This window comes from Lytechinus variegatus, chromosome 14, assembly GCF_018143015.1.
Source record: "Lytechinus variegatus isolate NC3 chromosome 14, Lvar_3.0, whole genome shotgun sequence".
Taxonomy (NCBI): Eukaryota; Metazoa; Echinodermata; class Echinoidea; order Temnopleuroida; family Toxopneustidae; genus Lytechinus; species Lytechinus variegatus.
Genome location: NC_054753.1, coordinates 11,533,987 through 11,549,602, shown reverse-complemented (window position 1 = coordinate 11,549,602; position 15,616 = coordinate 11,533,987). Strand labels below are relative to the sequence as shown.

Here is a 15,616-nt window from a genome sequence, read left to right as displayed (position 1 = left end):
GACGAAATCAGCTGTGACGAAAAGTTCATTCACCTGCTTTTACGTATACCGCACGTGTTTTTGTTCTTGGTCAGCTCACTCTTGACTTTTTTGTGTTTTGACCATTTTTGAAGAAAGACAAACGAATCAGCTTCAATACCTCTTTCCTCCTGACATGGGAAGACGACGGTAAGTGTAAAAATACAATGATAATATTTGTTTCTCTTTATGTAAAGCTAAAGTCAGATGAGGTGTGAAACAATTTTCTTCATAAATCAGTCCCATATATTCATAACTGTGTATGTGTGTCCCCATGCATCTTGTGCATTGTCATGAATGTTATTGACATTGTCTATCATGGTGTGAGAAATTAGAAAATCTATTCTACTCCTTCTCCATCTCCTCTCCTCCTTTTCCATCTTCTCCCTCTGTCTGTTTCTTCCTTTCCTTTTCGTCTTTTTCTTTTCCTCCATCCTGTGCCGCGCCGTGGCCCACTCATTCAATGAACAAGGTTATAATATAACCTTGTTCTCAGTTATATCTCCATGTGTGACAAAATAAGGGTGGCAATGTTTGGCTTATTTTCTCTTTTTCTTTGGGGCAAATGCTTGATTTTTTTACACTGACAGTTTCCATTAGACCTGTTTATTCATACTGCTTGGCTCTTATTCAAATTTGATTCTTTATATCATTTTTTCTTAATTAAAAATAGAGATAAAAAAATGAAAATTTTCTTGCCATATTACTTTCCACCAATAGAGGGCGTACACAAAAATATGCCCAAAATTCAAGTTTTTGAGCGCTCTGGTGAATACAAAAATTATTCCCACATTACTAATGATAAATAAATTAAAACTGTATGAAAATTAGTAATTTTGGTCACAAAAGTGATATTTTAATGATTTTTTAGAGTGTGTGCTCTATACAGCATTGGCATACCATAGTCCTACCTGTAGATTCTCCACAGGCCAGATGGTAGCAGTGAACAAGTGCCGTGGCCCATTTCTCAACACCGACGGCCGACATTCCCGACAGTCACTAACCCAGGGAACTCCCACCCGCATAGCGGGCGGGAGCTCAGGACCTTACATGTTGACCATACTCACCTGACTAGCGTGAAGTATGGTCAAAATAATTCTCTGAATAAATAGTTAAAACAGAAATCAAGCACTTACCACGATTATAATGGATAAAGGTCTATAAACGAGTGGCAGTTTTCCTGACATCTGGGCATGCTGGGCATAAACTGGAACCTCAAAAAAACGAAAAGTTCTCTCCTTCACGGATTTCGCATAATGCCTTGCGTTGATTTGCATGTAAAATAGTGTAGGTGCCTAGTCTTTCCCTTGTGTCTTGATATGAATATAAATTGTGCGCCCTCTTGGCCAATAATTGATATCGTTGCTAATCAATTTTTATCTCCATGAAATCTTCACTAAAGATCAAGAAAATATACATATTTTTTAAAAGAAACTTCAAGGAGAAGTCACAGAAGGATCTAAATGATTCGGTAAGTGTCATAGCAGAATGTGAAATCCCAAGTTATGTGTGATGTTTTATGTGGGCAAAAGCCCAGTATATATTTGGATGTATCGCATCACTCGCATGCATATGAATGATATTCCTTCACACGCGAGATGATATGAACATATGGGTGCTGCCAGAATGCCTTCAAGGGAAAGTCAGGATGTATGCTGATGACATTAAGCTCTATGTCAAAGCCTCCACCAACGATGATCTCTTCGTAATACAGAATGACCTCGATACCCTAACAGAATAGTTCAACTCAGAAAAGTGCAAAGTATTACATATCGGCCCAGGAAATGCTAAGCAAACATATTTTCTTGGATCCGATGTACTTGAGCACACTGCAGAAGAAAGAGATCTTGGCATACTGATTGATGATGAGTTTAAATTTCATAACCATGTTGCAAGTACTGTGAAAAAGGCCAATGGCGTACTCTCATGTATACGACATAGTTTTGAATGCAGCGATAAATTTACAATCCCAAGACTCTACAAAGGACTTGTCAGACCCATCTTGGATTATGGCAACTCTATATGGGACCCCAGATTCAAGGGTGACGCTAAAGCCATAGAAAAAGTTCAAAAGAGAGCAACCAAAATGATCTATGCTATTAAGTCTTGAGGACTCCATGGTGATGTCTTTTAAAATAAATTTGACATATACTTCTTCATCATTGGAGTCTTGAATCCCCTCCCATATATGCATAAGAGAGACATGTAAACACAGATGGATTTCCCTAGGAAATCCATAGTTAGAGGGTGAAATCGGTTTGTAGGGTCGAATTTTATTTATCTATGAACCTTGATGCGCCTAATGTGTATAAAGGGATAAAAATTATTTCACTATAATGGTAAAAATGAGACGTTTCTTACCAGACCGATCTCCTGTAGATCCCTCGATCCGTTTGTCAACAAAGCAAATACAATACAGCCTGACCCTTGAACCGCTTTGTAATGGCATACATTCGATTAGTGGTTTCAAAATTTATACTAAAATTTAATACGTGATTATAAATAATTAGTATAATACTACTAATTATTTTTTGGCTGAATTATTTTTGTGACCGCATGATCTGCGCGATGAACCAATCAGCGGTCTCCCAATTGCTGCCGTGAGCTGTGCAGAGCTTGGCTGTTTGTGCTACACAATCAATGGACAGCATTTTCGATGTGCCCTTGTCCGCACACACACACATATCAGCGTGGTTCTAGAAGAAAAAAAGATAGCAACGACCACAAACGTTACATCTGCATTAGACAGATATTCATTAGAAAATTTGATGGCATGCCTTAAAAAAATGCAGCCTATCTCATCAAAATCCCTGAATATGGGTGCACAGACATGGGGCATCATTTTTTTTCAATATGAAAAATACTGGCCGAGGTTTTTCAAAGGAAATCATATAGATCTATTTCAAAGTTTTATGAGATTTCAGCACACTTATAAGAATATAGGGAACACTATCAGCTGAAAACTTTTGTGAAATAAAAAGATTAAAATTTTCATGTTAAATCTTAAGTTAGTACACACATAGACATGTCCCCCCCCCCCCCTAGTCTGCAGGCACAGACCCTCATTGGAACTTTGATCAACAAGTGTGCCTCCACGCAAAGACTAGCACATACAAAACTTGCTCGTGTGAGAGCCTTCAGTACCAAAGATATGAATAGACTGCACATTCAGACCCTTAACTCGAGCCAAGGGTTTGCCCAGCAGACTAGCCCCCCCCCTTCATTATCATTTGTCAGTTTCCTCTAATGTATGTTACTTGCTAGTTTTGTTTTGATGTATGTTCTTGCTGATTGTATTGAAACATTAAATCTGTAATAATTATTATTTTCTATAATAATTATTATTTTCTAAAGACTATGCCAAACTTTACCATTAGTAGGTCTACCCAAGCGATGAATGAATAATTACTATCCTTTCAAAGAACGATCCACACACCCCCTAAAACTCTCAATAACATTGTTCTGTTTGTATAACTTTGGCAGGAAAGGCGGCCATCGCAAGAAGGCGGAGGAATCTGACTATGACAGTGATGACCCTAGAGCATACGCCAAAGAGAAAGAACCAGACCCATCTTCCAGGGACTATATCTATGATGAAGTTGATGAGTTTCATGCCAACAAAGAAAAAATCTCCTTGGATGTAGGCACAGCGCTAGGACCAGCTGATAGCTCTGACAATGAGGTACATGGATGTGCATCCCATTTTACAAAAAGTCGTGATTTATCTAAACAACCACAACTCTGGAAAGCCAGGAATGCAAACTGAAATACATGTTTGTTCAATATTTTATTAGATATGATGTATATTCGAGCATTCATCATTGTCTTGAAAATTCAGTATGCACCTCATTGTTTACAAATGGACAATGTACAAATTTCCTGGAGGAAATATTATGACATTGGTTGATTTTCATATAGTTGAGGTTGATTGGCTCAATCAAAACTCTTTGTAAGACGGGACACTTATTGATCAACATCAATGAAGAAAACCAAAATTTCATATTTTTTTTTGTAAACCGTAGTTTGTGTATATTGGGTCAGGTGTTACAAGTGCAGATATCACTTTAGAAAAAAAAATCACATCAATATATCTGTTCAAGACAGTTTTAAATGTTTTTTTTCTGGGGGGGCAAAAATGGAGACGGCAGATAAAGGCAATGATTTTAGAACACTAGTCTTATCTTACCTCTATAGACATTTTATTTTTGATGTAGGAGGAAGAGGTTCTTGGCTGGGATGATGAAGACGATGAAGAGGACACCATCTTGAAAGAGAGGTTGCAGCGCTTCAGGAGGCAGGAGAAGATGGACGAGATGGCGAGCGATCTGGAAGACGAGGAGGATGACGACGAAGGTGATGGGAACACAGATGAGATAAGCTCCAAGGCATGGGGGAAGAGAAAACAGAACTATTATGACACCGACTATGTGGACGATGACCTTCCAGGTGAGTGATCCTTCTTTGATAAAAAGTTGGGATTGGTTCAAAGCAAGCTCAACGATGGAGAGCCAATATTGCCAGAATATCTTATCGAAGATAAGTTCCCACTGTTCATTTGTAGACAAAATGGAGGATGCTGATTGGTTGAATCGATGATGGAAGCACCATTCGACATCATTTTACACGAATATTTTCTTGGGATATGAAGTTTGAGAAAACGAATGATGACAATGTTGGATCTCTGCAGTTGGTATTGATTTGAGTCAATTGCACTCTTCATAAGACACTGTAATTCCTTTGCATTTTGCATCTGTCTGTCAATGTTTGAAATCTCTAACTTGCTTTCTCTCTTGGAATAATTGCTTTGTGCATTTCTGTTTAGTTGACATTCTTGCTGTCAATAGAAATTAAAGTTGCCAGATTGGATTCCCAATTCACAATCTCTTGATTGGAAGAAGAGAATCAAATCTATTACACCCTGGCACTTTGAGGTGCTGTGGTGTGGTGGTCAGTGGATAACTCTTAGTCATGACTATATGAACCACAAGGTACCTGGTTCAATTCACTGTTGATTGTCTTTTTTTTTCATTTTCATTCTTGTCCTTTTTTCATGACCACTTTTGTAGGTTTGGATCAGTTGGAGGAGACTGCCAACCAAGAAGCAGAAGAGAAAGAAGCCCTAGCCATCCAGAACAGAATGGCCGAAGCCCTCCAGGATGATGACTTTGGTCTTGATATCTTCAAGGTATGCTTAAAGATCATCTTTGTTGATGATAATGTGAGCTATCTGTTTGAAAGCTCCTTTCTGAATGAAATTGAAGAGAAAAGAGCTATAGCCATTCACATCAGGATGACTTTCAAAACTTTAAAAACTCACTTACTTCAGCAGATGTGGAATAATTAGCTTAATTAGATGAGCCTGAGCCTATGAATGTTTTTAACATGGCGCAATATAAATTCTGTGGATCATCATCATGGATCATCATCGATGATGGAAGCACCATTTGACATTATCTTACAAGAACATCATCTTTGATCTTGATATCTTAACCCTAATTCTCCCGGGGGGGGGCCATAATGGCCCCCCCTCAACAATTTTCGCGATATATCTGCTGCGCAAAATTTTTCACCTCGCAGCTCACTGACTTTTTACATTCAAGTCTTGCGCAAATTTTGAGACCAAAGTTGTGACGCCCGGGTACGCGGTTACGACATTACGCAACATTATGCAAGTGCATGTCAGACCCAAAATTGCTCATAAACGTGATTTCATGTACAAATCCAATGCAAATTGCGTATTTAGCCAAAATTCATAAATGTATCATTATTTCTACTTTTACTGATTAAACTTAATTAATTTTGCCTTGTTTATGATCAGAATTATGTCTGGAACAATTTCCATTGAAAAAAAAACAAAGAAATACATAAGAAATTCATAAAACAATAAAATACATAAGAAATTTATTTCCAAACCAAAGTTTTTTTGAATTACGATTGTTAAGAATGCTACAAAGAAAATTTTTACCAAAAATTAGCATTCTAGGAGCTTTATTTAGTGAATTAGAGCAAAAAGTATGATTTATGCATAAATTAGCATAATTAATTCATATAAAATAAAATCTCATTATTTTGGAAAATTTTACCATACAGCCTTGTAGATTACATCGCACACTACCAGCGTGCAAATTTTTGCGTCGCTCGCGCAATCGGCGGCCGAGATCTTAAGGGGGGGGCCATAATGGCCCCCCCCCCCCCCCGCGAATTACAAGAATCAAAATACCCCGGGAGATTTAGGGTTAAAGGTTTACACAAAATTTTGTATTAATATTGCATTATATTTGCATTATGTTAAATATCCGTATTATTTGTTTTGTAATTATCTGTGTTATTGTTTGAATATTTTTTGTGTCTTTATTACCTTATGAATACATCGCAATTCGGCCTTAGCCGCGATGATGTTTTGAATTTTATGAATAAACCGTTTATCTATCTATCTTCTACAGAGTAGTGAAAAACAAGTAGAGAAAGCAACTACAGATGACCTTGAGAGCGAGGAGAAGGTCACCAAAGATCTCAGCAAACTTTCAAAGAGAGAAAAATTAGAGGTAGTGAACTCAAATTGTTTTGCAATATATTGGCAAGGATTGAAGAAATCAACGAAAAGGTTAAGGTTAAGAAATTTACTGAAAGGTAAATTCCAACTCTTCTATGCATCTAATTTGTGCCCTTTTTATGTCATTTAGGAGGCATATCATGGTAAAAGGTTTTTTGTAAAGAATTTTTCTTCAAATGCCCTTGTATTGTAAATATGACAAGACCTACCTGAAAAGTTTGGCTGACAATTTAGTGCTACATTTTCCATTTAGAAAGATGCATTCTCCTATGAGACTTGAATTGAATTGATTTTGATTATGTGCTAAAAAAATTGATAGGATCATTTGCAAATTAACTATTTTATAGCTTGACTTACTAATGATTTTGAGATTTAAAAATGGCAAAATGTTCATTAGACTGATTGGTTAATGATATATCAATTTGATTTGTTATTATATATTCCTTTCATGAAATTGCAGCTTTTGAAAAAGGAATCACCAGAGTTTCTACAGCTTGTGGCAGACTTCAAAGTAAAGGTATGAAAAGTTGATATAATAAAATTAAAATTCAAATCTTTCTCTCTCACTTCCACCCTTTTCTCTTTGTCTCTCCATCCCTTTTTATCTTTCTGTTTTTCTCTTTCTCTCCTTTTTTTTCTTTCTTTTTATTCCTTTTTTTTTTCTATCCCATTTTTCTCTCACCTGCATAGTAGGAGTGAGACAGCAGCAGCGTTGTCAGCATTGAAATCTTAACCAAGGTTAAGTTTTTTAAATGTCATCATCACTTTGGAAATATATGGACCCAGTTCATGAAAATTGGACGTAAGGGTAATCAAGTATTACTAAATATCCTGCCAGTTTCAGGTCACATGACCAAGGTTAAAGGTTATTTAGGGTCAATGAACTCAGACCATGTTGGGGAATCAACATCCAAATTATAACCAAGGTTAAGGTCTAAATTCTACGTACTAACCAACTTCAACCCTGGGTTTAACCCTAAACCTAACATAAAACCCTATTGCAACCCTAACCCTACATCTTAGAAAAAAATTAAGCTTGGAGCAAATATTGTGTCACCATATTTTCCAAAATCTTTATGAAAGTGTGTGTGCATCAACACTTTTCTAACACGCATGTGTCCATGGTGGGGTATTCAATGTTGTAAAGGTCTGGAGCTCAGAATGTATCTGTTCTGTCTTTTTGCATAGATGCGTGAGCTGATAGATCGTCTCCAGCCTCTAGTGGGTCTCATCAAGGATGGCGTTATCCAGGAAGGTTCAGAAGGAGCTCAGTATGTCCACACCAAGTACCAACTCTACCTCAGGTAGGTTACAAATTGAAACTTAACCCAAAATAGACTGGGCTATTTCGATGCCTAAGAAAATTGGGGGGGGGCTGATTCAGCCCCCCCTTATGATCTCGGCCGTCGATTGCGACGAAAAATTGGCATGCGCGTTACCCATGGCAGTATCTACAAGACTATGATATCAAATTCTGCGAAAAATCTCATTGCTCATTAATTATGCTAATTAATGCGTAAAATCATAAGTTTAATCTAATTAATAAAATAATGCCCTTAAAATGCTAATTTTTGTCTCACCTGCGAAGCAGAGTGAGACTATAGGCGCCGCTTTTCCGGCGGCGGCGACGGCGGCGGCGTCAACATCAAATCTTAACCTGAGGTTAAGTTTTTGAAATGACATCATAACTTAGAAAGTATATGGACCTAGTTCATGAAACTTGGCCATAAGGTTAATCAAGTATTACTGAACATCCTATTAGAGTTTCATGTCACATGACCAAGGTCAAAGGTCATTTAGGGTCAATGAACTTAGACCATGTTGGAGGAATCAACATCGAAATCTTAACCTGAGGTTAAGTTTTTGAAATGTCATCATAACTTGGAAAATATATGGACCTAGTTCATGAAACTTGGACATAAGGTTAATCAAGTATCACTGAATATCCTGCATGAGTTTCACGTCACATGGCCAAGGTCAAAGGTCATTTAGGGTCAATGAACTTTGGCCGAATTGGGGATATCTGTTGAATTCCCATCATAACTTTGAAAGTTTATGGATATGATTCATGAAACTTGGACATAATAGTAATCAAGCATCACTGAATATTTTGTGCAAGTTTCAGGTCTCATGATTAAGGTCAAAGGTCATTTAGGGTCAATGAACTTTGGCCGAATCGGGGGTATCTGTTGAATTACCATCATAACTTTGAAAGTTTATTAGTCTAGTTCATTAAACTTGGACATATGAGTAATCAAATATCACTGAACATCCTGTGCGCGTTTCAGGTCACATGACCAAGGTCAAAGGTCAATGAACTTTGGCCGAATTGGGTTTATCTGTTGAATTACCATCAAAACTATGAAAGTTTATGGATTTGATTCATGAAACTTGTACATAAGAGTAATCAAGTATCACTAAACATTCTGTGCGAGTTTCAGGTCACATGATCAAGGTCAAAGGTCATGTATGGTCAATGAACTTTGGCCATGTTGGGGTTTTTTGTTGAATAACCATCATATCTCTGTAAGTTTATTGGTCTCGTTCATAAAAAGTGGACATAAGAGTAACCATGTATCACTGAACATCTTGTGCGAGTTAGAGTAGTATTCAAAGTCAGCACTGCTGCTATATTGAACCGCGTGATGCAGGTGAGACGGCCAGAGGCATTCCACTTGTTGTTTTACATACCTCTAGATAGGCATCTGATCAAATTTATTTTTCCAAAAAAATTTCAAAAAAAACATTTATTTTCTTATGTATATTATTGTTTTCTAAATTTCTTATGTATTTCTTTGTTTTTCGACTTTTTGTTTTTTTTTAATGTTTTTTCAATGGAAATTGTCAGGGACTTTATTTTGACCATAAACAAGAAAAAATTAATTGATTTTACGCAGTGAAAGAAAAAATGATACATTTATGAATTTTGGATAAAAACACTATTTGCATTGGATTTGTACACAAATTCACGTTTTTGAGTAATTTTGGGTCTGCATGCACTTACGAAATGTTGCGTAAATTCAGAACCGCATACCCGGGGGTCACAATTTTGGTCTCAATAGTTGCACGAGACTTGAAAATAAAAAGGCAGCGAGTGACGTGGTCAAAAAATTTCGAGCGGCAGATTTATCGCGAAAAATGTCGAGGGGGGGCTGAATCAGCCCCCCCCCAGTCTTTTTAGGGTTAAGGGCCGTCTGCACCATCCTGAGTTTTCAAATTAGCGCGCTATTTCTAATCCGGCAAATTATCCCGATCTGAACAATCTCGAGATTATTTGCAGTGGAGACGCAATTATCGCACTAGTTCGTAGGATTAATCTCGAGATTGCAATGCCAAGTCAATTTGGGATTATTTGCAAAATAACGCGCTATTTTACGAATTATCGCGCTACTTGGTAAGTGCAGACACTCTCGGGATTATTCATTCATGGCGTCAGACCATAATGCATCGATGCCTTGCTCGAGCAAGAATCGCTCTTCTTGCGATGGTGGAGACGGGGTTTCTTGAATCTCGAGATTAGTTGCGAAGAGGGCCAATCGGGCTAAAATCTCAAGATTGAGCAAACTCGGGATGGTGCAGCACCGCCTACTGTGTCACCAACCATCATAACTTGTAACTTCTCGGGCAACCATAAGAAATGTGTTATAAAATCAGTGTTTTCCTGTGGAAGATCGATAAAAGTCAATTTTCTTGGATGGAAATAAACCATTCTATCTTGTGTTTGTTATCACCATAATATCTTCTCTGACTTTCTTCTCTTTCCTACAGTTACTGCATGAATATCAGTTTCTACATGATCTTGAAGGCCAAACATGTTCCAGTTTCTAACCATCCTGTCATTGGTAGAATCTTGGCTTTCGGAAAGGTAATCATCAGATTCATCAATATCATCATTGATGGCATCTCCATCACCTGAGTAACATTCATCTCATCGTCTTTGTATTCATCACTGTAGTCATTATTGTTATTATAATCATTGAAATGATTTGCACCATCATCATCATCACTATTGTCATTGTCATTGCCATATGATCATTATTATTAACATTGCAAGCATTATCTTCATCAAACATGTGATCGTGAACATCATTATAACCATCACACAACATTATTTAATCTTCATCATCATCATCATCGTTTTAAAAGTAATGTCATAGAACTAAAGTGCTATCTAACCTATTTGAAAAATATGACGATTTAATCAATTTTTCAAGTAATTTGGGGGGTCAGACTTGAAGGAAGCGTTTCTGGAAAGATGAAGAATATTCAATTTTCACAGTAAAAAAACCTAATAGTCAATTTTCATAGTAAAGACCTGTCAATTTGTGTCTCCCCTTCACTGTATTTTGTGTCCCCTTCTCCTTCTCAGCTGATATCTGAATTGCAACCCGTCGATGAGAAATTGGCAGAGGAAATAGAATCTCTCTTGAGCAAGACAGACGATGTTGAAGAGGAGACCAAACAGACAAGATTAGAGAGAGAAGAAGAACTTATCGTAGCACCAAAGATAGACAAGAAAAGGAAAAGTAAGTTGTCTGTCCAATGATAAGCAGATAATGAGCATTTGTGAAGGTGATGGGACGGATCATCCCTTCCAGGGCGATCTGGGGAGCGTTTCATGAAGGTTTTGTCAGTGATTATCACCGACAAACGTTATAACCTATTGGAAATCATTGGCCCGAATTCACATACGTGGTTTTGAAATCCCACGGTTGAGTCCATGGTTTATGCAGATATCCTGTATGAACTACGCTTATTTTACCGTGATATTGAAAAAAGTCCAATGCTGATGGGCGCTTTTGTCACAGTGCACAAAATTGACGCCTGTTGCCGTGGTTTTCCACGCCATTTTATTCATGAATCCACTGTTTTGAATAAATGAGTCCACTCTCCAAACAGTTGACTCATGAATAAAATAGCGTATCTAAACATGGTAACAGGCGTCAATTTGGCGCTCTGATAAAAGCTCACATCAGCATTGGACATTCTTTATACACGCACCCGATACAGGCTAAATTAAGTGTAATTTATACAGGAAATCTGCATAAGCCATGGATTCAACAGTGGGTTTTCAAAACCACCTTTGTGAATTCAGGCCATTGTGTTTAATTGGCTGAGAGAAAATTAGTCTGCAGAAATCTCTGATGAAAATTAAACTCTCCATGAAATACTCCCTTGGATGTTGGTCTCTTGTTGGAATGAAGCTGAGGAGACATTAAGAAAACATGATTGTTCATTTATTTTTCATTTTTTAAAGATGATTAACTACTGTACATGTACTTCTCATGAAATTATTTATTAAAAGATATGAAAAGGGTGGTTATTTCCCGATGGAAAATGCATTAAGATAAGGCAGTCTAATAAGTCTAATTTGAGAAGTAGATTTTGATTTGATGACACCAGACACCGAAAAGCAAAAGAAATACTTTAATAGTCGCATCTTCAGGGTTCAGCAAAGTATTATTGTCCCATTGAAGAATATTACAAACATACCATTGCCTGTTGGTTCTCTTTTGGACTAGATGTGTGTTTCATAAAGCTGTTCGTAAGTTAAGAGCAGCTTTAAGAATGACTGGTGATCCTTTCTTGTGGCAAATGATATATTCATTGGCGATGGTTTAGCGCGTAAGAAAGGTTTACCAGTCGTTCTTAAAGTCGCTCTTATCTTACGAACAGCTTTATGAAACGGCCCCCAGGAATAGCAAGATACAGACATTCTTATACATGTGCAGTATGAGTTCAATTTCATTTTCTCTCTCTCATTTTAGAAAGGAGGAAACAAGAAGACACCACAATAGAAGCAGAGTCAACATCCACTAAAGTAAGTGATTTGATCAAAATTTTATGCGTGCCTTGATTTGAAGAATACTTTCCGAATGAGGAGGGGACGGGCAAAAATCTAGGTTAAATGTGCAAAGAAACTTGCATTCAAGGCATCTAATCAAAATTTGTGCATTTCCTAATGCACACACCACCACTGACATGCATGCGAGTCAACAGGGTGCTACATAAGCACTTGCCCGACTGCCTGGGGCAAGTAAAAGTTAGATTCAGGCAAGTGTTATGAAGTAAAGACCAAAACTACTTGCCCAAATTGTGCAAGCAAAAATCTGACAGTAGAATGACCAAAATTAGGGTTGATTTGATATATTGACCCTAAGTTTGGTCATGGCAGGCAAGATAAATCACTTTGGAAAAAGAAATGCAATAGCAAAGTAGATCAACTCATGTTAAAAGAGAGAAAAAGGTAAATGATTTATAAAACCGCAAAACTTTCTTTTGGAGAGGTAAACTTTTTTTTGATGATTTTTCGGGCAAGTGAAATAGATTTTTGGGCAAGTATATTCCAACTATATAAAATTGTACTCGCACAACTGGGCAAGTGCTTCTTAAAAGTTACGTAGCACCCTGGTCAACTTCTTCCTAAGACATACAAGATGGCATGAGCCATTAGTGAGAATTGGAAAAATAAAGAAAGAGCCAATTGAACAATGAATCTCAAGCGAAGAATAAGGACTAATCACTAGAACTAGTAGTGAGATTCTTGAGAAAACCGAAGCGTTCGAATGGGGTTGATAATCACATTGGAAGACGATCACTGTGAATAACACATGCTGTTGGGTAAAATGGTCAACCAATCTTTTGCAAGAGGTGACTAGGGAACAGAGTCAATTTTTTCGGGAAGGTTTTGCATATTGGAGGTCACATATTTCATGGATTTGCCCAGATGATTTTTTTTCTCATTTTGTATTTCACATTAAATGTTATTTTTTCTCCAGCGAAAGAAGACTCTGCCCTCGTTATCAGAAGAGGAATTAAAGGCTCTTGAATACTACAAGAAAATAGAGAATAAACAGCGAGAGAAGAAGAAACAAGAACTACCATCTATTGGGTATGTATGGGTTCTGAGGGGGGGGACTAAAATGTCCTGACAGGGTTTTGCAGCTGAAACCTTGAAACCCATACCTATTTTTAAGGGTATTTTGGCAAAAAAAGGTACCCATGAGAAGTCATCACTCTCAAGATAAAAAAGAGGGGGTATGTTTAAGGATTTTTCACAAAAAAGTGACACATTACAGTGACACTTCCCTGTTTGCCAGTACACTGCAAGTCAAGTACCCCCCCCCCCCCCCCACCCCGAATTTGAATGTATAAACATTTATTTTGATTGAGCACTTGATCAAATAGGTGTTTATGTAAAAATCACAAAATCTATCCAATAAATCATAAATGTCATGGGACCTGGGCATTGGGGGAATTAACCAAACTTAGAGGCTTTACCCTATTTTCTGTTTCTTTGCATTCGATGTTTCTTTTTGAACAGAGATTTGGATGAGGAGGGTGAAGAGGATGAGGAAGAAGACGGAGATGAGAAGAGGGCCATCACCTACCAGGTATGATAATAATCCCTTTTGATTTCTTGCTGGAATGATCCCCAGGGAGTGGAGAAAGTTCATACATACATTGTGTGTTGGCAGGCCATGATGGAATGACTGGGGTAATAGCGTATCTGTAAAGTGCTAAGAGCCATATCTCCAATGTATTACATGCTATAAAATCAAAATTTCATTGCCACCCCTTTTGATAAAATTCCGGAACAGGCTACCCTCATCAGCAGTTCAATCACATCTAATAATATCATTAAAACTCGTCCTGAAAAGCATCATTCAGGCTCTTGTCAAGATGGGCTCAAAAGCCAGTGCTTTGATCCCCAATGACCAAAGTAAATTCTGATGTTTTGATTCATCTAGGAAAATAGTCAAATTACAAGAGAAACAATAAATCTATTCATGTGTACTTACTTTTATGAAATGGAGAACCATTTCAACTTTGATCCGGGATGCTGCTTCGACTCGTCTGAAATTGCGGGAAATTGTCTTTGAGACATTGAGGAATTTTCCAGATTTCTGGGTTGTAAATCCAAGAGAGGTAAACAAAATATGAATCACTTGTTACTTTTATTTTATGTTGAATATCATTACTTACATTTTTCTCTCTCTCTAATCCAAGATCTCTAAGAACAAGGGATTAACAGCCTACAGACGCAAGGAACTCAGGAATCCTAGAGTCAAGAACAGGATGAAATTCCGCAAGGCCAAGATCAGGAGAAAAGGACAGGTAAATTCAAATAATCATGTTAGCAATATCTGTATATCAACACACGCTTTGCTATTCAACAAATGCATGGGTATTGCGGCATTGGCTTTTTCTGCCACACATAGATGGCACAGTGCTTAGACATTCTACATGAGAAATAATCTGACTTTTGTAGCGCAGACAACAGAACAAGAGGTTATACTTGTTGTTTCTAGTCATTTAATGTTGAAAACATACACTGTCATTGAAAAAAAATGTTAGTTTACATTCATTCACTATTTTAATTTCTTGATTTCTATGTCCTCTAGGTACGGGAGGCAAGGACAGAGCTACAGCGATACAGTGGAGAGGCGTCAGGGATCAGAGCTGGGGTCATCAAGAGTGTCAAGATCAGATGAGATCATCTTTAAACAGTCTTATCTGCAGATCTTCCTATCTTCATTTTTATCATCAGTCGTATCTTTGGGGTTGTCAAGATCAGATGAGATTATCTTCAAACTGTCTAACTTCAGATCCTCCTATCTTCAGTTTTATCTTCAGTCTATCTTTTGGGATTATCGGGAGTGTCAAGATCAGGCGAAAATATCTTTAATCCGTCTTATCTTCAATCCTATCCTCAGTTTATATTTGGTCATATTTTGGGGTCATTGGGTGTCAGATCACATGAGATGATTTGGGGCCCGTTGCAGAAAGAGTTGCGTTTAAACGCAAGTCAAAAAATCAATCGCAAGTCCCAAATGCGCGCTGTTGATTGGTTGAAAATCAAGTTGTGCATGATTTTTAGTGTTGAAATCCGACAGGATTACCTTCAACCCCATTTCAGTCCTGTATGTGGACTCATTAAGAGTGTCCAGGGCCCTGTTGTACAAAGAGCTACGATTGATCCAATCAATCGTAACTCTTTGGAAATCCATTAGTGTCATAATTTTTTCTACGAAAAATTTGCAC

General features: G+C 37.4%; 1 protein-coding gene across 1 annotated transcript; it reads left to right on the top strand.

The window, feature by feature from the left end:
- Window positions 1-65: 65 nt before the first annotated feature.
- On the top strand, window positions 66-15,410 carry LOC121427811 (something about silencing protein 10-like). The gene is made up of 14 exons (XM_041624375.1): window positions 66-168; window positions 3,502-3,700; window positions 4,233-4,464; window positions 5,085-5,203; window positions 6,462-6,563; window positions 7,032-7,088; window positions 7,760-7,875; window positions 10,340-10,436; window positions 10,941-11,097; window positions 12,340-12,392; window positions 13,351-13,463; window positions 13,896-13,965; window positions 14,582-14,689; window positions 14,977-15,410. Exons 1-14 carry the CDS (start codon window positions 155-157, stop codon window positions 15,064-15,066), a joined length of 1,527 nt encoding a protein of 508 aa, XP_041480309.1. The 5' UTR covers window positions 66-154; the 3' UTR covers window positions 15,067-15,410.
- The last annotated feature ends 206 nt before the right edge of the window (window positions 15,411-15,616 follow it).

What these genes read in the sequence shown, in the direction of transcription:
- LOC121427811 (XM_041624375.1), top strand. An exon ending in TTGGTCTTGATATCTTCAAG is followed by an intron (nt 5,204 to 6,461) that starts GTATGCTTAAAG and finishes TATCTTCTACAG; the next exon opens with AGTAGTGAAAAACAAGTAGA. An exon ending in CAGAGTCAACATCCACTAAA is followed by an intron (nt 12,393 to 13,350) that starts GTAAGTGATTTG and finishes TTTTTTCTCCAG; the next exon opens with CGAAAGAAGACTCTGCCCTC.